Source organism: Doryrhamphus excisus, linkage group LG2, assembly GCF_037039965.1.
Source record: "Doryrhamphus excisus strain RoL-2023G ecotype Guam linkage group LG2, RoL_Dexc_Guam_v1.1, whole genome shotgun sequence".
Classification (NCBI taxonomy): Eukaryota; Metazoa; Chordata; class Actinopteri; order Syngnathiformes; family Syngnathidae; genus Doryrhamphus; species Doryrhamphus excisus.
In genome coordinates, this window is record NC_136358.1 from 5,831,067 (window position 1) to 5,852,129 (window position 21,063).

A 21,063-nucleotide genomic window follows, 5' to 3' on the forward strand; every position below is an offset into this window, starting at 1 on the left:
TTAATGGAAGCCCACCTTTGCGCATGATGTATCTGCTGTAAGAGACAGCAGGGGTACCCCCCTATATTCAGTGCAGCCATCTGTTTGCATGGACTGATTGATGGCTGGAGTGCTTGAGGTGGTTTGGAGGTCACACATGAGTAGCACAGAGGGAAGTCGTCAGAGAAAGTAAACTTGGGAGAGTTAAATGTTTACTGGTGTGCATGAGATCAAATATACATACAGGAAAACTGTATATTCAGTGTGTGTTAATGCAAGATATATGCTACAATGTGAGAGACAACAAGATATCACAACAATCAACACTTTGAATAAGTTAGATGACCGAGTTAACTCAAAATAGAGATGTTAATTAGCTTTATATAGATTAGCTTGCTAACTAAGGATAGATAGAAAATAGATTATTTCATGCATTTACGAAAATATCAATGGTGCAAGCAAGCATAGACACTAGGCTAGCCATAAAGGTGCAGAGGAAATGGAAAACACAGTCAAGATTGGATGAAACAAATCCATTGATCCCTTAGCATCCTGAGCACGGAAGGTCTCTCCACGATCCTCTGCACCCTTACAAGGGGAAGACCAGAAAACCAGAGAACGTGGAGTACTTCCACCCTCCCATCAGGTTGCCCCTCTCCAATTTGAGGTATGCCTTGTCCCCCCTCTCCATCATCACCAGGCCGGCATTGGTGGCAGCTTCCCTGGTCACATCCTGGTCGCCCGCAAAAGCGGAGATCACCGGCCAGCCGTTGAGAACCAAACTCACCTTCAGCAAAAACAAGGAGCACTTAGTGAGAGCGGAGGGAAGAACTTGGAGGTAAGTGCTGGTTAAAAGTAAAATTACTTGTATGGTCTGCCTGTTGTAAACTTTAACCACATGAAAGTTGAAACTGTAGACCCCCTTCCTGGGAGCCATAAAGATGCTCCTGGCAGGATCAAAATGGCTGCCCACATTCACCAAGACCTAGAAGAAGAGAGAAGAGTGTCCTTCAAATCCTCCGCCTCCGTCTCAGTCTCCGCAAAAGCGAACCCACCTGGTCAAAGTAGATGGTCATGGTGCGATTGCTCATTTCTGAAGGTTCGTGGTTGGTGTTGCGAATGGCCGAGAACGCCACCCGGCCTGTTCCAGACCTCACAGACATTCCCAGGGCGTTTCCTGATGGCTCGGCAGAGGGGGTGGAGTCGCACACCACTAGACATTTCCCCTCCAACACGATTGGCTCTGTGTCGTTCTGACAGTGCACCACCAGGGGCGCCCAGCGGGTGATGAGCAGCAGTTCGACAACGAAGGCAAAACGGAGCCAATAGGAGCGAAACATTGTTTTGACTGGTTCCAGTTGTGTTTCCGACGAGTTTCAGGTTCACCCACAATCTTCAGGGGTGTCGGCTATGGCTTGCTGATGTGGTCATGGGATATGATCCTCAAGGAACAGATCTACCAAGACTTGGTGGAGCTCCCATAGCAGCTGACCGTAAGTCCTTAAATGAGACACAAGTGGAGGGTTATGTACTGTGTCAGTGCTGTGAATTTCACGCCAGGGCTTGAAAAACAGACAAGTGCGCTGACCGCTGGGCCAAAAGCCCGGACTGTGGACCCAGCGTTCAATGCAGCTCTTAAGACCCGTACACGAGTGCAGCACCATTGGCTGGCATCCGTTACACTCACTCCCAGGTGGGTCACGATAGTGCCGTGACCCCGCCTGCTCAAACACAGGCCACACTGGCTGGCATTTGTTACATACCTGTACACACCAAATTAAAGTTGTATCACAGAAAATACATTGATTGACATTGATCTGATTTAAACCCAAAACACCAGGAACATGAACATGTCGACAAGGAAAACAAACCCAAAAATACAAAATGAGGTAATGCTTTTGGCCAGGAACAAATAATAGATGCCAGCTGGACCAGGTGGTAGTGGGGGGCTGGCAGCGGGGATAGCGGACCACCACAATCCCAAAGAAAGACCAGCTGTGGGTAAAAATACTTGCTCTAAATTTTAAATCTAATTCCTCTTAACGCCGAACGCATAGTCTGATTTAAGCGCTAACATAGAAAAGAAATATTTTAGCCTTATTTTTCCATATCTTCAAAAGTTGCTGTATGTTGGAATCATGTTGTCAATAGCATTCCAAAAAACAGGGAAACTTACCTTATTCATCAGACAACTTGGAGCATCTCATGTCTCCCCTCCAGGTTCGTTTCTGCTCTTCTCTTCCCGCTCATTCCCCGCCAAATTTCCTTTTCCACTTTCTCTCCCCTCCATGTTGCGTGCCTCCACCTCCCTCCCACCCTACCTGCTTCCCAACCCGCCTCCTCTGCTTCAATTGGCTGAGAGGAAATGATCCAATCTGGCTCATGATAGCGGATATTTTCAATCTGAAGTCATTAAAACAAACACACTATTTTAGTCCAACATGCAATATGGCTTCTTCGCTGTTATGGCATACATGTCATTTGATGTTTATGATGTTCTCATTCATTCAGCTTGCATCACAATGATCAATGATTCTTCAGTCAAAGATGACTCGGACAATTTGTGATTTGGCCTGCAACTCCACCACAATTTTATGCCATTAAAATACCAAATAGTACATCAAAAAAGCGCCTAAAATAAAAATACTAACTATAATTAAACACTAGTCATATTGCCGTTCACTTCATATGCCTCCCACTAAAACAAATGGCAGCATAAATGATATTTGTGGAAATGGCACGCTCTCTCTGCCACCACGCTGCCTTAATGGCATGCCAAGACTGGACTCTCAGTGCGGCCAATACGATCCACAATCCATGCATCTCAATCAGGAGTCTCGCGAGGCCTGTTCCATTTTAGGTACCATTCTATCCATCTATTTATCTATCTGGATATGAGTGACGTGCATTGAGGCTAATGGCTGGTGAGGCACTGACTCCTCTGGAGTTGTTTTAACATAATTCCTTTTGGTTAAAAACATTTTCAATTTGTTTTGAAGCACTTCTTATATATATTGATTGATTGTATTCATTGAAAAACATTTGTGGTTTATGACGTACATCTTTTCAACAGGAAAAGCTCTTAAAAAGTCTGATCAGCTCCTGGTGAGCTTGGTATATAATCCTCCTCATTCATTGAGCAGAGCATAAAAATATGTTGCATTTGACTTGCTGGATTATCCTCTCTGTGGAAGGACGGCAGGGACAAGTACCTTGCAGCTCATGCATGGGCCAAATTGGTCAGAATGAAGAGAGCACTGTTGTCCGATTAGTAGGAATTATGATGTCACACCTAAATGGAAGACAGGCTGCAGAACGTTAGTGTATAATAAATGTTTCTGCAACATTATTATTATCATTATTATTATTATCGACATGCTGACAACCCAAAACTGGCAAGCACCATGATCCAACCGTTTGAGTGCACTCGCTTACGGCAGCCTCAGCTTAGGTTTCTGCCCTCTATTTGATCAGGAAATGTGCACCTGTTACGCATATTGGTATTGGTTTTCAGCAAAAATGCCAATAATATTAGTAATTGTTTTTGTATTTTCCATGATTATATGTGAGGCAGAGGTAGATTAGCTAGCCAATCTGTGTACAGCTAGATTCCTTTCTAAAGCAAGTAGCCACTTTACAGATCAATGTCATGTTTTACTGCATCTTACCCAAATAAAATAACAAAATTATGCTACACACACAGCATCTAGTAACAGTACAATTCAAAAGGGGTCACGTGATTGTAAAGTGGTTCCACCTCGTCATTTCAAGTCATGTGACACACGAGAGGCATCATGACAGCAATGAGGACGCGCTTCCTATTGTGAAGCTGTACATGCATGGTGACGAGCAGATCTGCTGCATTCCTTTTCGCCACTGCTCAGGTGAGTCAACCACCTCAGCTAGCCCTTGGACACTGGAGGACACGCCCTTGTCCCTACAGGAACAAAGTGCATGCTTCCAAAGAGTCACCAGCTCTGACGCCACCATAGAGGAAGAACGCGTTCCCAAGACCATGGCAGTAAGAAATGACCTGAATCGTGTTCTCTTTGTGATAATGATTTTTTTGTAGGCTGTATTTACAAATTGTCAAACTCTTATTTGCGCCAAGCACAAAGAAAGAAAACACGGGCAAAGGTTATTTTTTGTATCAGCAAGTAATTGAATTGTTTTATTTCCCAACAGGCCTTGTGGCTGTCAATGAGTACGGCCATTTATTCTTTTTATTGAGGGTAAAATTAATATCATGGCTGCATTTCTTGTGTGTAGTACAGGTGTGTCGAGTGTTTAAGAAAACAAAAGGAAAGTGAAGGGTGGAGACCACATTGAGAAAAGTGTACAAAGTCATAAATGTCGAACATTTAAATACTGAACTTCCTGTTAAAAATACTGTTCCTTTTTTGTTTATGCTGCAGAAAATGGCCTCCTCTTGTGACACACTAGCTGAAAAGCAGTTGGAGTGTCCTGTGTGTGAACAGGTGCTCGCCGACCCTGTTACCACGCCATGCGGACACAACTTCTGCCAGGCCTGCCTCCAGGGCGTGTGGGACAACAGCGACATGTGCCGGTGCCCTGCCTGCGACAAGGCCTTCGCCGACCGGCCCGAAATCAGTGTCAACGGCGCCTTCAAGGAGCTGGCTGACACCTTCAGGAGAATGACACTCCTCGACCAGTCTTCATCCTTGCCGTTGTGCGCCGCTAAAGACAGTGACGTGACGTGCGACGTGTGCGCCGTCACCTCTCTACGGGTGTCCGCTCTCAAGTCCTGCTTGGTGTGTCTCACCTCGTACTGCCATGTTCACTTGGAGCCCCACCGCAGGGTCGCATCCTTGCAGATGCACAGGCTGATGGAACCGACCACTGACTTGCGGGAGCGTCTGTGCAGTCAGCATGATAAGCTGCTGGAGATGTTCTGTCGGGACGAGCAGCAGTGCGTGTGCCAGTTCTGTACTGAGAGCGAGCACAGGGGTCACCAGGTTGTTCAGATTGAGGAAGAGACCAAGGAGAGGAAGGTAATGCCAGACCTGAATCTTAATTCTTCATTTTTGAAAGACATTTTGAACAATTTTGTGTTGATGTTTTTTGACCTTGTGTTAGATCCAGATGAAGAAGGCAGAGGCCAATTTTGAGCAGCTGATCCAGGAGCGACAGAAGAAAGTGGATGAAATCCAAAATGGTCTCAAGCTTATCATGGTGGGTCCTAAACTTGTTGTGAAAATGTTCTGTCCTGAGGCGGCTTCATCCTCTTATTCTCCTCCAGATGAGTGCGGAGGAAGAGAAGACAAAGAACGAGCGCCTCTTCACCTCTCTGGTTGACTTGGCCGAGAAAAGACGGGCGGAGGTCACCACCGAGATTGATGAGAGCGAGAGGGCAGTCAAATCGAGGGCTGATGGCCTCATGGATGAGCTTCGGCAGGAGATTGCTAGGCTCCAGGAGAAGAAAGCAGAGCTGGAAAAGCTGAGGGACACCGAGGATCATCTGCATCTCCTCCAGGTTGACATGAAGTGTCAGGATATTGTTACCCGTGACATGCAGTGTGACCTCTGACCTCCCTGTTTGTTAATGTGATACAGAGGTTACCTTTGATGACATCGCCTCCACCCACCAGAGAGTGGGCAGAGATCAGCGTCAACCCTGAGATCTGCATAGGCACAGCGAGAAGGGCGCTGTCCCAACTGGAAGCCGCATTGAGGAACGAGCTGGATAGTGTGAAGACATATGGTGAGTTGGCCTCAAAAATTTGAACAGTGTGAAGTGTGAAGCTCATCATCGTTTTCTTCATACCCTGACAGAGATAAAGAGGGTGCAGAGTTACGCAGGTAGTACCGTCATCACTGTGACCTTCTTGAATGATTCTTGTTGGGATTAATGAAGCTTCGGATTCCAACAGTGGACGTGGAGCTGGACCCGGACACTGCCCATCCCAATATTTGTCTGTCGGCTGACGGCAAGCAGGTGGGCCGTGCAGAGCTGCTTCAAGTGGTGCCTGACAACCCTCAGCGCTTTGACCCCGTCATCTGCGTTCTGGCCAAAAGAGGCTTCTTGTCTGGAAGGTTCTACTTCCAGGTGATGATCTCTGCTGATCCAAATCAATACAACTACTGGATGTTTTCGGTCTTAATGAAATAGTCTGCTCCCATCAGGTGGATGTCGGAACGAAGACCTTTTGGGACGTGGGTGTAGTCAAGGAATCCGTCAACAGGAAGGGGCAGATCACGTCCAAGCCAGAGAATGGCTTCTGGACGGTGCGTCTGAGGGGCGGGGATGAGTACCGCGCACTGGACTCTCCGTCAGTACTTCTGAACCTTAACGCGAAGCCACGGACAATCGGTGTGTTCACCGATTACGAGGAGGGGGCCGTGTCGTTCTTTGACGTCGACGCCAGGTCTCACATCTACACCTTCACAGGGTGTGTGTTTTTGGAGAGAGTTTTCCCATTTATTAGCCCTGGAAGTTGTGATGAGGGGAGGAACACGGCACCGCTAATCATCACAAGTGTGAGGCAACAAACAGAGGCCCCTTGACCAGGAACAGATCCACTATTTATTCGCAATGTCTTTTGATTTCCCAGCACCACGTCATTGATTATGTTGTGAATCTCCAAAAAAAAATCACAATGGCTTGGCTTTTACATAATTTCTGGTGTATATGCTTCCTCTTTGAATTGGTTCCAGCTCCAATAACTTGCTCCGTCTCATCAGTTGTCATTGTTCATTCAAGCTAGCAAGCTAAATTGTCAGCGAGTGTCAACAAAAGCTTATTTAAAAAAATAAAAACTATTAAATATCACAAATAAAAGAGAAAAATATCTTTTGGCACTTCACAAATCCTTCAATCCCCATTCTTCCCCACCTAAACAAACTTTTTCCACTTTTTCCAACGACTGAAAGGTGCTTATTTCACGAGCTTTCACATTTGACATAAATCCACATTTACACAAACAGCAATTAGCCTATAGCAACCAAGTAACCTTAGTAAAGTGATACTATAAGCGCCATACCTTTGTCTTTGGCCCGTTTCTCTTCCTTCCAAATTGTACACCTGGAGGCTTTGACTTTGTCTTTTCCATGTTTTCTTGACACAAATTAAGAGCACTTTCATCATTTCCTACCGTCGCCCAACTAGCAGCCTGGGTTAAACCAACTCGACTCACAATTCCCTCCTTTTATTTCCCATTTTCGAAGTGAAATAGCATTTTTGAGAATATTGGTCTGCAATATAATACATTTAATATAATATTAAGAATTAAATATGTTATATTATTGAACAATTACTGTTGTAAGTTATATTTTTATCTTGTAATTAACCAGAGGGCTAAGGTCCAGCGACCCTGCTATACTTTGGTGTCGTCCACACATCACGTGGTGGACGTTTGTTCACGTTTGACCATGCCTGGAGAGGGCGCCCTACTCCCTTGTGCTGACTCGATGAGCATTTAATGAGCGAGCATTAGTAAATATATTTTTTTCTTTCCCCCTCCGCGGCGGCCCCTGGAGAATGCCACCCTGGGAAATTGCCCATGTGGCCCATAGCTAGAACCACAACCGCTTACGACAGTAATATATATTTTGTGGTTTAATTTGTGGTTTTACTGCAACTGTACTAGATTTACTTACGTGGTTTCTGCTGCTATGACAGTTAGTGGCCACGAGAGGGAGCTTCACCTCTTCTCCCACCTCTTGATGCTCACGGCTTGCAACACGAGGAAGAAAGCAGCAGCCTCTCCCCATGATGGCGGCTACCATAGACAGCAGCAATGCCGTCCAGGCGAAGAAAAAGCATCTGGGTATCCCAGAGGCGGTGTTTGTGGTACGTGGACCCTGCCTCGTAGTGCGTGTGTCATGTCCGGACCTCATATCCCCACGAAAGGATCCGTCTCGGTGCTAATTAGGCAGCGTTTGGGGGCGTCATGCCAACCCAAAGCTAGCTTGCTAACTAAAAGTGTGTGAAAGATGATCACTTCCATCTATGGACTTTTGAGTTATTTTAGCTTCACTGTTCGATGAGGTTTAGGATTTCAATCCTGATAGATCAGTGTTCTTTTGTCTTTGTATCATATCATTGAGGCTTGGTTTTGGTGATGAGGATTTTCATCATTCTGTTATTTAAACTGTACACTGCAGAACCTTCCAGTCTAGAGGGAACCCAAACTGTCAGGCAGTGAAAAACGGCTGTAAAAAAAAAACGAAAACGAGGCCGTTGTAACATTTTTGCATCATTTGTTTGTCGTTTCGCTGGTTTAATTCTTCTTTCTCTGTTGTTTGAATCGGACAGGAAGACGTGGATTCATTCATGAAGCAGCCGGGCAATGAGACAGCAGACGCGGCTTTGAGGAAGCTGGATGAGCAGTACCAGAAGTATAAGTACATGGAGCTCAACCTGTCACAGAAGAAGCTCAGGTAGGCTGGAGTGACGGTCCACAGATTTACCCATCGTGTTTCTGTTCATTCTCGTTCTCTTTTTGGATCGGCTTCCAGGTTGAAAAACCAGATCCCGCAAATCTCACAGACATTAGAGATCCTGCGACACATGCAAAAGAAGAAGGTTTGTTTGAATTTGTGTTGTCATGCTTGTTGCATGTTAGACTAATTGTGTGATTTACTGGTGAATGATAGCCCAAAGTCGTCTTTTTGGACCTAATTTTGTCTCCACTTCAATACCAGGAGACCACAGAACCAATGGAAACACACTTCCTGTTAGCCGACAATGTTTACTGCAAGGCCTCGGTACCACCCACCGACAAAGTTTGCCTATGGTTAGGTGTAAGTCAACTCAACGTGAAACTCTTCCTTTAAAATGAAAAGTAGTATTTGGTTCATTCTAAGCTATTGATTGCCTCCTCAAAGGCCAACGTCATGCTGGAGTATGACATTGATGACGCTCAGGCTCTGCTGGAGAAGAACCTGTCCACGGCCTCTCGCAACCTGGAGACGCTGGAGGAGGACCTAGATTTCCTGCGAGACCAGTTTACCACCACCGAAGTCAGTATCCTTCCAACCTGAGGGTTTTGCTTTGTGTGCTTGCTGTGTTGTAGCCCCTTAACCCGCTCACCTCAGACATGGCACGAGTCTACAACTGGGACGTGAAGAGAAGGAGCAAGGACAACCTCCTAAAGTCAACAGACAAGTCTTAATCCAGATAGGACACCCCCGCCCCCTGCTCTTTTCCTGCTATATGGTCTTCTGTTCAGTCAGTGCAACAAACCCCCCCCTCCTACAGCGAGACGTACCAAGGGCAAGATGGTGGCACTGTGTTTTGGATTCGAAATCAGTCTAGTGTAGCCACCACAGTCGATTTCGTACTTTTTTAAAAGTCTATTTTCAGGTTTAAAAAAAAAAAGTCATTTTTTTGTATTCTTTGATCTGTCCTCTCCCCTTTTTGTTCCGTCTGTATTTATTTGTCTGTCACTGTGCTCATGAATTAAAACATGAATGAACAGCGATGTCCGTCCGGTTAAAAACTCTTACTTTAACAGATGAAGGGAGGCAGTGAACACATTAGCACCCAAAGAAACAAATAAAATGCCATCTTGATCAGTCAGGTTATTTTTGAGCATTGTTTGTGTGGTGTCTCACTGTTACAGCCATTTTTTTTGCAAACAGATATAATACAACACAAGTGTTATGAACAAGAGATGACTTCTAAATGATCATATAAATGCAAAGAGATTTGATAACATGGATGTATTTGATCTAGTGGTTTATTTTAATAGAACATTAAGGGACTATATGAACAACTGCCAAACCCCACTTTTGTTTCCAGGCGCATACACTGCATGGAAAAGTATTGAGACACTATCTACGGGAAGTGAATAAAATGCAGCGTTAACCCAAAAAGTCTTCAAGAGTGGTAGACAGCCTTTTTTTTTTTACCACGGCGGGTGTACTTAGGTCAGGCTTGTCTTGTGTGTTAATGGCATGAGGAAGTCAAAAGCACACATACGTAAACCAACAAACATTCTTGTGCCTGTGCAGAAATGTCCGCAAGCCAGCTGGACCTCCTTTGCTTGGTTATACAGTGGTACACTTTTGTCTCAAAGCGTGCATTGTGGGTAATTCAACGTGTTCTGGATTGCTTATGCTCCCCCTTCGTCCGGCCTCCCAGAGTCACAAGAGTTTTGGAAGTCGGCTATTTGGGTGCTATTGGGTTCCCTTTTGGTCCACCTGCTTTTAAGGACTCCTTCCAGAAGTGAACGTTGCATCGCTATAATGTGATACTGAAGCAGAACAACGCTGATGTGACGCTCCAAGTGCAGCAACATTCTCAGCTGATTCTGCCTTCTTTTGTTAGTTGGTGACTTGTCCATTAGGCCAGATAAAGTTAGTTATAAACTTGTAATGGTAGAATTGCATATTGGAGAAGAAGGAAGAGGAGGTTTTGGGAGCCCACAGAAGCAATTGAAGTATTTGAGATCCTTCTTTTCCCATCAAATTAAACATCGGTGGTCAAAATAAATGACCACAACTCTCCAGTGGTCTGCTCTGTTTCAGCAAAGATGGCCGACACCACAGTCCGTCAGCCACTCCGCTCTGTTTGAGCTCCTCCCACATCAGCAGAGGCAGCGGCGGTCGCTCTTGGTCACCTCCTCGGAAGAGTGCACCACATTGGGGACGAAGCCGCTTTTGACGCCCTCCCAGCCCTCTTGGATGGTGATGTCGCCGGACCGCACCAGGGCGAAGATGTCTTTGGTCAGCTCTGTGAAGGCACGCTCCACGTTGATGGCGTCACGTGCGGATGTCTCTATGTAGCGCATGCCATATGCCCCTGCCAGCTTCTCAGCTTCCTGTCGGCTTACCTGGAAGATTGTTAGAGGAAAGGTAGGACAACCGTAAATGCACCTCTGTTCAATTAACTGCAGTTTCCTAGCATACCCCTTTCCAGGGTCTTCAAAAGTGAATCATCTCAAATTAGTGCAAGGCGGTCAAATGGTTAGCACGCAGACCTCACGGCTAGGAGACCAGGGTTCAATTCCACCCTCTCTGTGTGGAGTTTGCATGTTCTCCCCGTGCATGGGTTTTCTCCGGGTACTCCGGTTTCCTCCCACATTCCAAAAACATGCTAGGTTAATTGCCGACTCCAAATTGTCCATAGGTATGAATGTGAGTGTGAATGGTTGTTTGTCTATATATGCCCTGTGATTGGCTGGTGACCAGTCCAGGGTGTACCCCGCCCGAAGACAGCTGGGATAGGCTCCAGCACCCCCGCGACCCTCGTGAGGAAAAAGCAGTAGAAAATGAATGAATGAATAGTGCAAGGTCAAAAAATGGCATGAACAGCTGTGGCTGTAGGCAGCTTTCTTATGTACTTTTAATGACTCCAAAAGCTGTGTTGTGCAATATACTTCTTAATAAACAACCATAGACAAAAAGTGCACCATTTTCCTTACCTCTCATGCACTCCAAATCATTATTAAAATTGTATTATGAAGCTGAATACACAGAACACGTTTCCAGGAATAACAATTATCACCTTCTTTCAATCAACACCACCATTCGCTTTTTCCAACACCCTGGTTCACCGCAGGTTTCCACGGTCGGGTCACTTTTTTTAATCAAAGTACGTACCTGACGCTCTGCCTCCAGGTCACATTTGTGTCCCACCAGCAGGAAGACAATGCTGTGCGGCTGCACGTGACTGCGCGCCTCCTCCAGCCATTCGTGTACGTTCTGGAAGGAGCGGCGGTTGGTGATGTCAAACAGGAGCAAGCCACCCACCGAATTGCGGTAGTAGGCCCGAGTGATGGACCTGCATAGAGGAAGGAGTGGTGTGGGTTACTTCTTCTATGTCTGACATGTGGCCACACCCCCTTCAGGAGATTGATCACATGTTTATGTGTAATGGTTTAATTTATTTCAATCATGCATACAGACTACATTATCTATGATAGCAATAGCTAATATGTATGTTCACTTCCTGTATGCTATCTTTGACAACAATCACTCTTGCTACTCCTGGTCCTCCTCCATTTAGTCCGATGTAGATTTTGCAGTTGCTCCAAGTGCTTTGTATCTTTCCCTGCTTCCTCAAGTCTCGTGCTTTCTTGGCGATGTCAGGGTTGCATTTAGTCAGATGCTCATTTCACTTCAGCTCCTTGTTTCAGCAGTGCGATTCTGAATTCGCTGTTGTGGACCTTAACAATGATGACGGCCGTGGTGTTGTTTAGGGCGCAATTTAGAGTCCTGTGAGGATCACATTGTTCATTCGTGCACTCTGATCCATCTCATCAGTCATAGAAGCTGGGTATCATTACATTATGCTCTACTTTCTTCTAAAGGGGTTTTAACCTCCTTAAGATCAGTGCGCAAGGCAGTATAATCATCTTGTAATACCTTGATATCTTCTCGTAGAGCCTCGGTGTCCTATTTTCCTCCTTATGGTATAGGACTTCCTTATGGATTACCCTGAGCATTCCGTAGAGGGTGTCGTTCTGCGTGAGTCCACATTCAATCTCTCATCCTCTGCTTCAAGGTGTGTAATAATATCACATTTCTGCTCTTGAGAATATTGTCAAATTCTGGAACTGGTTTTTCATTCAAGGCATCATCCTCCTCATCCGACAGCCATGACTGACCCTGTTTCTGATTTACAGGATCGGTACCATTCATCTTTGTGTTTGGCATTGTTGTTAGGCAGGCGCTTTGAACCTTTAATTTGTTTATTTCAAAGAATCTGTATGTTTCGCCTACCCGAGTTAAGGCTGAGGGTGTCAGCAAGCCATTCTGATCATGTGTTCATGAAGTGTAGTCAGGAAAGAAGTCTAGTCACAGACAAAGTGTAGAAATGCAAGTATGTATTGGAGATGTTATTATAATGGGGAACTCCCCCATAGAACCAAGAGTGACGTTGTTATCGTACCTAATCTCTTTGCTGTGTATGCTTTCATCATTTTTTGTCTACAATGTGAGGCAGAGAGGTCTTGTAAGGTGTATGTACTGAAATACTAAAATAAGACGTTTACTTCCATTTGTTTGCCCTCTCAGCTGGTGTCACGTCAAAAGACTCATTTTAATAACAGCACATTCTCCAAGAACAAACACTTTAGGTAGTAATTCTAGTTTTCGGACCTCCAGGCTAAGCCTCGTGCTATGTACCTATTTCTTCATCTCACTCGACCCTCGTTTCTCTGTTATACACAAGTGTTTCCTAATGTTTGTTTGCTCATTCGTGGTATTTTAGAGAGGGACAATCAAAGCAAGAGTGGACAACAATATAGAACTATGCAGGTTTGACCCACCTGAAGCGCTCTTGGCCCGCCGTGTCCCAAATCTGCAGCTTGATCCGCTTGCCGGGCTCGATCTCCACCAGCCTGGAGAAGAAGTCCACACCTACTGTGGGGTCCGACACCTGGGCGAAGCGGCCCTCGGTGAAGCGGCGAATCAGACACGACTTGCCCACCGTGGAGTCGCCGATCACGATGAGACGGAACTGATAGAGCCAGATCGCCTCCATAACTCGGCTCTGGAGCTCGACTGTCTGTCACTCTACCGGTTTGTCTTCTTGTCTGTGGGAGGCGGGGCCATTTTTTTGAAGCAGAGAGAGAGAGAATGTTAAGAGTGTGTCTATTCCTCCCTTCAACAAATTATACATCTAAAATATAAAAGAAAATTAGTGGTGGGTATTTGTTGTTCCCCTTTTGCTGATCTCTGTACTTTCTACAATATTTTAATACAAAAGTATTTATTTCTCTGTGAGGGCTCTGGAAGGTGCTGCATTTTTTTACAGCAACAATGGCATCAACGCCACTGAGGAATGTTGTGGGTAGTTCCTTTCTTTTTCATTTGAAACAAAAAACAACAAACTTCCTACCAGCACACAATAGACACACAAATGGTTTGGCTCATTACTATGGAAGCAACAAGCAACATGATCACGTGCATCCATCTTTGACCCCTTTAATGCGTTGTTACAGTCAAAGATCCTCAATATGACAGTGCTATGGTGTGTTTAGAGATCTGATGCAAACATTTTGCTCATGATTGGGCCAGATTTGGCCTGTGACCCCCCTGTTGAATAGCCTTCTCTTAATTGATCATTCCTAAAAACCTATAAACTATTTCCAGTTTCCACACCAGAGAGTGCACATAACGACAAATGAAGATAACTGGACGAAGCCCTGTTTGTTGTTGTAAGTCACACAAAAACACCAAATCCCTCCACCTACTTGGAGCTGATGCTGTGGGGAAAGATGCTCTTGCTTTCTTTTTCTTTCTCTTTCTCGTTCAGGACCTGCAAGCCGGCCTGGGCTCCATGATGGCACCGTCTGAGACGTCTGACCGGATGGATGGACAGCTGGAGGCGACGACGGGTGTAGGCCCTGGAGTCAGGCACTGTGTCCTCGGTGTTGTCTCGGCAAGAGCTACTACAAGAGGCGGGAAGAGGGTACAAACAAGGCGTCTCTTCTCTGCGTCAACGTTCACTGCCACAAACTCACGTGCCTGTCATTGGTAGGCCAGTAATGAAATGGCAGCGATAGCAGCATCATATAGCCTGACTCATCCCGCATCAGTACCACTACCGTAAAGCATCGAGGATTGGCGCAAACGCGGAAGTTGTCCAAGTGCAATAATTTTGTTAGATAACAAATATATGAACAAATACATGCGATTGCTGAAGCTCATAAAATGCCACGATTCCTCGGAACTACAACGGTAATGCGAACACTTTCACTCAATTTCACACAAACAACGCAAGAAGGACGTAGGTTGCGTGTGTGTAGGAGGCTAGTGCGCAGACACGGAAATAAACAAGACGCTGGGTATATTAATTCCTGTGTCCCAACTCGCACAGTTCCAAACAAATATTACACACATAGTATACAGTATTGTATGTACATACACTGAATACTTAGGTCTCGACAGTGCAGTGCTGTCTCAAATCCATCACTGTCGTCACATAACCGGAAATGACGTCGTGTCCAATTTGCGAATTGCAACTGATTGGAGTTTTTACTAAATTTGTTTAAACAATAATACAGTACATATAAAGCAAACATGGTATATCATATTTTACATAACTTGAGCAATGTGATAATAAATCGATGACTGAGGGTGGTAAGCGCCCATTACTGCACACTCACCAAGGGGCTTGTTGAGGGCAACATCCGGGTCCTGGCGGACACACTGCATTTTGCCGTACTTCTCAGTGTGTAAACATTCAAAATAGCAAATGTAGTGCACCATTTGACACATAGTCAATAATGTCCAGAACTAAAAAAAAAAACCGTGAGTTATTGTGACAATGCACATGCAAATGACGTTTTCCACACATAACATGGACAATTTCATTGTGACAAGAGTAGAAGCAGTGACTGTAGGTTTACATGTAAGGGGCGGGGAGAAGGTGCTCAAGGGGGCGTGGCCTTGGCCATGCACATAAACCGCAGGCTAAATGGATAATCACATTTCTGTCCGTCCCCCCCTTCTATTTTTCACCTCTTGACTTCCCATTTGTGCACAACACTGTTGTGTTGTGTGCTGTACCACTAAGTTCTTTTTTTAAGGTGGCAACGTCCAACGGAGATGCATAATATTTTCCCAGAATTCTCCTCACTCAGAACAGTAAGTTTTTTTTAAATTTTACAACAAATATTTGTTTTTAATCTTACACAATCTAGTATAATGGCTTGTTTTGTGGTCGTGTTCTGAATCCAAGGGGTTAACTTAAGTGCTAAATCTTTTATCTTGATAAAAGTAGATAATTTTGGCATTCACCTTCTACTTACTTTTGCACATTAAATTGTGTTATTAACAATTACAATGCAAATATCAACACAGATATCAAAGCATGCTGCAAATTAATTGGAGTGTATATTCTGGGCAGTACATGACTGCAGGATCATCACCTGAAACACATAATAACCTTTGCTCTTCGCTGAACATTTGTGTACAACAAATTACAACACAATAATGTGACAATATTGTTTGGAGGAAGCAAGGTGAGGTGTGTATTCACTTTTATGAGGTACTCCATGTTGGCTTGATTTATATATTGTGGAGGACAGAATCCCCATCTGTATAAATTACAGGTTTGTGTGAATTAAAAAAAATAATAATGTATTGATTCTAAGTGAAATGTCTCCATAATTAGAGTCATCCTGGCGTTTAACTGACCCCCTCGGCCATGCAGCAGCAGCAGCAGCGCCTGCTCAAGGTGCTCGTCATCGGCGACTTGGGAGTGGGCAAGACCTCCGTGATCAAGCGCTATGTCCACCAGGTCTTCTCCCAGCATTACCGGGCCACCATTGGTGTGGACTTTGCTCTTAAGGTGCTCCAGTGGGACCATAACACGGTGGTGCGGTTGCAGCTGTGGGACATAGCCGGTGGGTTGATGCAATTTTAGCCTTCTGCTGCCATTTTTTATGTTTTTCTCAATTTCGGAGGGATTTTGGTGATCATTTTGGTTGGCTTGTAAGTCAATTTTTAGGTGTCCAAAGGGACTATATAAAAACACTAATGCAATCAAATTAAAGATATATTATTATATGGAAAATTTTTTGTTAGTAATTATTTTGGATTTTAAATAATAACCACTCAGATGGTAATACAAGCTCCACTTTTGCCTCCATCAAAAGTTCATGCACCTTTTCTGAACTCAATTAAGATAAACGATGACTAGATCAGACCAGCAAGTTTCATGAACACCTATGACAGCAGCAATGAACGTTCGAGCACAAAGTGAGCACTCGTGCACAGTGTCACACAGCCTTCACAGCATTTGTGTGTTTGTATGCCTGCTGACTCAGCCGCTAGATTGGCATCATGTGGAGGAAGTTAGCTTCCAGGGTGGAGACTTATTTATACCTTCTGCTATGCACACACACACACACACACACACACACACAAAAGCTGCACTATCCTGTGTAATTCATACCAATTTGTGTCTGTTTAATATTATATTTCCCATATTATAACATATCAGTGTTGTCCTTGATAGCAAAGTTCATCTCAAATTAGGACATCCCATTACTAAATTACACCCCGCTACATGTTGTGGATGCTTAGGAAGGCATCCTTATCATACATGTAATGCAGATACAAATGTTACATAAACAAATACATACAGTTAAAACTGTTCTTGCTTGCTTCTCCCCCCACAAAGGACAGGAAAGATACGGCAACATGACCCGTGTTTACTACAAAGAGGCCGTGGGAGCTCTTGTGGTCTTTGACATGACTCGGCTCTCTACCTTCCAAGCTGTCCTCAAGTGGAAGGGAGACTTGGACTCCAAGGTGAGCCAGTCAGGGACATTTAACTGTCTGACAAGACCCCCCCCCATGGTTTTGTTATTCTTGTTAGGTGGCCTTGAGCAACGGGAAGCCAGTACCGACCGTCCTGTTGGCCAACAAGTGTGACCAGCAACGGCTCGGTTTGTGCCCCAAACTTCCCAAACTGGAGAACTTCTCTAAGGATTACGGTTTTGTGGGCTGGTTTGAAACATCAGCCAAGGTAAGACTTGATGTTTTCTGCTCATATCCCAGCCTTATTTGGTCCACCACATATTTTTGTCTCTAAAGATTATTCATTGTTCACAAATTTTCTCCTAGAAAATAAGCTCTTTTCACAGAAAGCCCCCATTTCACTTGTAATATAACATGGTGCATACAGTAAGATAATACAGCATACAGTACATACCAGTGCTAACAAAAACATTACCAGTAGGAGGCAATATAACATCAGCGGATATCTGTCCACTGCATTTTAAGACAAGGGAAACAAGGAGGGTTTTTTTGGGCATGTTACCAATAAAAAAAGCTGGCTAAAGACACAAGTTGCAGATGATGTCTGGGGCGTCATTTGTGGACCCAAGGCAAACCCCGTCATTGGGGCCCTCCACATTCTTCTACAGCACAGACAAAAGTTTTATTCTATTTCAAATGTATTTATTTTATTTTACATTTTCTCATTTGTTGTTATTGACTTATTTGAAAAGATTTTAATATTTACCATCTACAAACAAATGTGAATATGAGAAAATTATCCTATTCCCTGCACTAAATAAAGTCCTGGAAGGGGACCTAGTATACTTTTCCCGCTTCTCTGGCCATGTTTAATACGAGAATACAAAATTCTAAATACATGTATAGGTCAAAGTTTCAGATAATGAGGTTTGCGCATTTGGAAGTGAGTCCCGAAAGAAGTTTGGGATGGCTAAAAACGCTTGGTTTTCAGAAAGCATGGTAAAAATGCCCCTTTGTGGCAGCAGTGGACTTCCTTATGTGGGCGTGGCTGTAAGCTCTCCCCCAAGCTCTGCTTCTCTGTTTATGTTGCTAACAAAGGGAAAGCCTTTGTTGACAATTACTAACGATGCCACTATCAGGCACAAGTGGTTGGAGTTCCTGATTCCCAACCAGCAAAATAAATGCATTTAGTCACGGCCATTGCCAAAATGCAGCTGGACTAAAATTGCTAAAGTCCAACACCTTTCCAACTTTACTAACTGTGTTTATTTTGTGTAAGTCATGGAGCAAAAGCGCCTGTATACAGGGAGCGGGGTTGCTAATAGCCTTTCTGCACCACAATTGGTGGCTCTACCCGAGTTACCAGTGCTGTAGAAAACCTAAAGCTAAAATGCTAAAGCTACTTACCATTGAGCGATATCTTGACGTAACCTCTTTCTTGAGAAAAATCTGTCCAGTCTGTAATTCCGGATCGGATTCGGAATCCAACACATATGTCTGTATATTAAAAGCTGACATTTTAAAAAGATACATGTCATTTATTATCAACTCCTATAAAGTTGGTTTTGAGGCTAGCGGCACAAACCGGAAGTCGTTTTAAGCACTCGGAGTGTGAAATACAAAAATACAGCTGAATAGATGCTGATTCTGGAAGCACTAGAAAGCTTCCTGTGCTGGTTATACTGTGTGGCTGCTCTTTCGGTGTCCACAACTCAACACTGAGCGTAATAGGTCCCATTTAAAATACTTCTGTGGGATTGTTAATACTTACCACGCACTTTTACTGTAATTGATAACAAACATTCAGCAACATTTTATATAGTTTACCGCCATAATACTCACATCTTTGTGATGAAAAGCGCCGCTCTCAGCTTCATCTCTACAACTACTGCTTTCTCCGCGGCTGAAGCTGTCAGCAATGCTGCTGCTCTTGTCTGCGTTTGCTGTGACTGTGAGATAGGTTGACACCTTCGATAGTTTTGATTAAAAAAAACTGTTTGCTTTCTTTTCCTCCTACCTCTTCTCCACTCCACTCCACTGGGGTAACTGCTTCATTTTTCTCCAAGTTTGTTTTGCCTCGGTCTTCCTGAATCAATGTGCACGTGCGCAGTAACATGGCATAGTCCATTGTATGAGAAGGGGGGAGGGGGGCGTTGAAACGGTCATATTACACATTCTGATGTAGTTTTAAGCATGTGAATTAAGTCTAAGGCCTATGGAAACCTCAGCGCAGTAAGCAACTGCCAAGTTGAGTCAATAAGTGGGCCACATGTTAGCCTAGTGGTTAGCATGTTGTTAGCATTGACTCTAAATTAAGGTATGAATGTGAGTGTGAATGATGAGGCCTGTGATTGGCTGTCAACCAGTGACCCTATTGAGGACTAGAGGCATGGAAAATAAATGTAATGAATGTAATGTACAGCCTATTGGGTGTTATCTCTTTCATCCCAAGGACAACACTAACATCGACGCAGCCATGACGTGTTTGGTGAAGAACATCATGGCCGCTGAGGAAGAGCGAGCATCCAGGAGTGAGCTTGACAGAAGCGGCGTTCTGGTGCTACCGCGCTTCGACTACAACACCAAGGAGAGGGGACTGGTGGGATGCTCAGGATGTTCTGGTGTGAAAACACGGGACAAAGATGGCCACTGAGGACTTGATATTTACTATTTGTTGATTTTTGTTTTTATTATTCAGTATCTTTTAAGCTTTTTTGAACATTCCAAGGGCGGCACGGTTGTCGAGTGGTTAGCATGCAGACCTCACAGCTAGGAGACCAGGGTTAAATTCCACCCTCATGCATCTCTGTGTGGAGTTTGCATGTTCTCCCTGTACATGTGTGGGTTTTCTCCGGGTATTCCGGTTTCCTCCAACATTCCAAAAACATGCTAGGTTAATTGGCGACTCCAAATTGTCCATAGGTATGAATGTGAGTGTGAATGGTTGTTTGTCTATATGTGCCCTGTAATTGGCTGGCGACCAGTCCAGGGTGTACCCCGCCTCTCGCCTGAAGACAGCTGGGATAGGCTCCAGCACCCCCGCGACCTTCGTGAGGAAAAGCGGTAGAAAATGAATGAATGAATGAACATTCCAAGGGCTGCACGGCGGTCTAGTGGTTAGCGCGCAGGCCACACAGCTAGGAGACCGGAGTACGATTTCATCCTCGGCCATCTCTGTGTGGGGTTTGCATGTTCTCCCTGTGAATGCGTGGGTGTTCTCCGGGTATTCCGATTTCCTCCAACATTCCAAAAACATGCTAGGTTAATTGGCGACTCCAAATTGTCCATAGGTATAAATGTGAGTGTGAATGGTTGTTTGTCTATATGTGCCCTGTGATTGGCTGGCAACCAGTCCAGGGTGTAACCCCGCCTCTCGCCCGAAGACAGCTGGGATAGACCCTCGTGAGGATAAGCGGTAGAAAATGAATGAACATTCCAAAGGGAACATGTCGTAATGTTAAAGAACATTAATGTAGTGTTTGATTTCAGCTAACTGAGTCACTGTGTTAGAATTCTGTGACATCATGGCCGACTAATGTAATCCACACCCAGTAGGGTGAACAAAAAGAAGTCAACTGGTCTCTGGTCCCTGCAGGTCGTGCCCCCATCCCGCATTGTGTCGTGGGAAGGGGAGGAAATGCATCGCCCACTGAGAGAGAGTCAAAAATAGACCCAACGGACCTCCAGTGTCAAAGCATTAACTATTTGCTTCCAGCTTTGGACCTACAACATATATCATGTTTTAATGTATCTATTCATGCACATTAGGAATATACATATTTGTGTATTTATTGTGTACATTAATACACCCTACGGTGGTACAATTATGTAGATTGGATCAAAAATATACCCTATTGGAATGTCTCACCTCCCTATCTCCCTCAGTGGGATGTGGCCTGCCTCTTC

General features: G+C 44.5%; 5 protein-coding genes and 1 long non-coding RNA gene across 10 annotated transcripts; 3 read left to right on the forward strand and 3 right to left on the reverse strand.

Moving 5' to 3' along the window:
* Positions 1 to 568: 568 nt before the first annotated feature.
* LOC131126137 (cerebellin-1) lies at positions 569 to 7,097 on the reverse strand. Of its 2 annotated transcripts, none has more exons than XM_058068353.2 (4): positions 6,981 to 7,097; positions 1,035 to 1,479; positions 845 to 964; positions 569 to 766 (listed from the first exon to the last, which is right to left on the reverse strand). In XM_058068353.2, the coding sequence occupies exons 2-4, from the start codon at positions 1,317 to 1,319 to the stop codon at positions 569 to 571; spliced, it is 603 nt and encodes a 200-aa protein (XP_057924336.2). In that variant the 5' UTR covers positions 1,320 to 1,479; positions 6,981 to 7,097. The 2 variants fall into 2 exon arrangements, with proteins under 2 accessions (XP_057924336.2, XP_057924337.2); XM_058068354.2 differs by lacking the exon at positions 6,981 to 7,097 and adding an exon at positions 2,156 to 2,251.
* LOC131126136 (E3 ubiquitin-protein ligase TRIM39-like) lies at positions 3,911 to 7,096 on the forward strand. Its single transcript, XM_058068352.2, has 8 exons — positions 3,911 to 4,000; positions 4,395 to 4,991; positions 5,077 to 5,172; positions 5,240 to 5,473; positions 5,554 to 5,701; positions 5,773 to 5,799; positions 5,871 to 6,046; positions 6,124 to 7,096. The coding sequence occupies exons 1-8, from the start codon at positions 3,995 to 3,997 to the stop codon at positions 6,502 to 6,504; spliced, it is 1,665 nt and encodes a 554-aa protein (XP_057924335.2). The 5' UTR covers positions 3,911 to 3,994; the 3' UTR covers positions 6,505 to 7,096.
* A 538-nt stretch (positions 7,098 to 7,635) lies between the features above and the next one.
* vbp1 (von Hippel-Lindau binding protein 1) lies at positions 7,636 to 9,516 on the forward strand. The gene is made up of 6 exons (XM_058067677.2): positions 7,636 to 7,789; positions 8,255 to 8,379; positions 8,458 to 8,524; positions 8,644 to 8,742; positions 8,827 to 8,965; positions 9,037 to 9,516. The coding sequence occupies exons 1-6, from the start codon at positions 7,709 to 7,711 to the stop codon at positions 9,111 to 9,113; spliced, it is 588 nt and encodes a 195-aa protein (XP_057923660.2). The 5' UTR covers positions 7,636 to 7,708; the 3' UTR covers positions 9,114 to 9,516.
* Positions 9,365 to 15,566, reverse strand: LOC131125799 (ras-related protein Rab-39B). Of its 3 annotated transcripts, XM_078796632.1 has the most exons (5): positions 15,057 to 15,566; positions 14,142 to 14,339; positions 13,215 to 13,481; positions 11,545 to 11,725; positions 9,366 to 10,775 (listed from the first exon to the last, which is right to left on the reverse strand). In XM_078796632.1, the coding sequence occupies exons 3-5, from the start codon at positions 13,427 to 13,429 to the stop codon at positions 10,530 to 10,532; spliced, it is 642 nt and encodes a 213-aa protein (XP_078652758.1). In that variant the 5' UTR covers positions 13,430 to 13,481; positions 14,142 to 14,339; positions 15,057 to 15,566; the 3' UTR covers positions 9,366 to 10,529. The 3 variants fall into 3 exon arrangements, with proteins under 3 accessions (XP_078652760.1, XP_078652758.1, XP_057923659.1); XM_058067676.2 differs by lacking the exon at positions 15,057 to 15,566 and having other exon boundaries at positions 14,142 to 14,802; XM_078796634.1 differs by lacking the exons at positions 14,142 to 14,339; positions 15,057 to 15,566 and having other exon boundaries at positions 9,365 to 10,775; positions 13,215 to 13,439.
* Positions 14,522 to 19,890, forward strand: LOC131125798 (ras-related protein Rab-38). 2 transcript variants are annotated; one of them, XM_078796621.1, is made up of 6 exons: positions 14,522 to 14,628; positions 15,480 to 15,537; positions 16,067 to 16,298; positions 17,078 to 17,208; positions 17,276 to 17,425; positions 19,610 to 19,890. In XM_078796621.1, exons 3-6 carry the CDS (start codon positions 16,100 to 16,102, stop codon positions 19,808 to 19,810), a joined length of 681 nt encoding a protein of 226 aa, XP_078652747.1. In that variant the 5' UTR covers positions 14,522 to 14,628; positions 15,480 to 15,537; positions 16,067 to 16,099; the 3' UTR covers positions 19,811 to 19,890. The 2 variants fall into 2 exon arrangements, with proteins under 2 accessions (XP_078652747.1, XP_057923653.2); XM_058067670.2 differs by lacking the exon at positions 14,522 to 14,628 and having other exon boundaries at positions 15,215 to 15,537.
* LOC144901768 (uncharacterized) lies at positions 15,960 to 19,196 on the reverse strand. The gene is made up of 4 exons (XR_013629848.1): positions 19,175 to 19,196; positions 19,000 to 19,106; positions 18,565 to 18,654; positions 15,960 to 16,282 (listed from the first exon to the last, which is right to left on the reverse strand). It is a non-coding gene; the product is annotated as an uncharacterized LOC144901768 (long non-coding RNA).
* Positions 19,891 to 21,063: the final 1,173 nt, after the last annotated feature.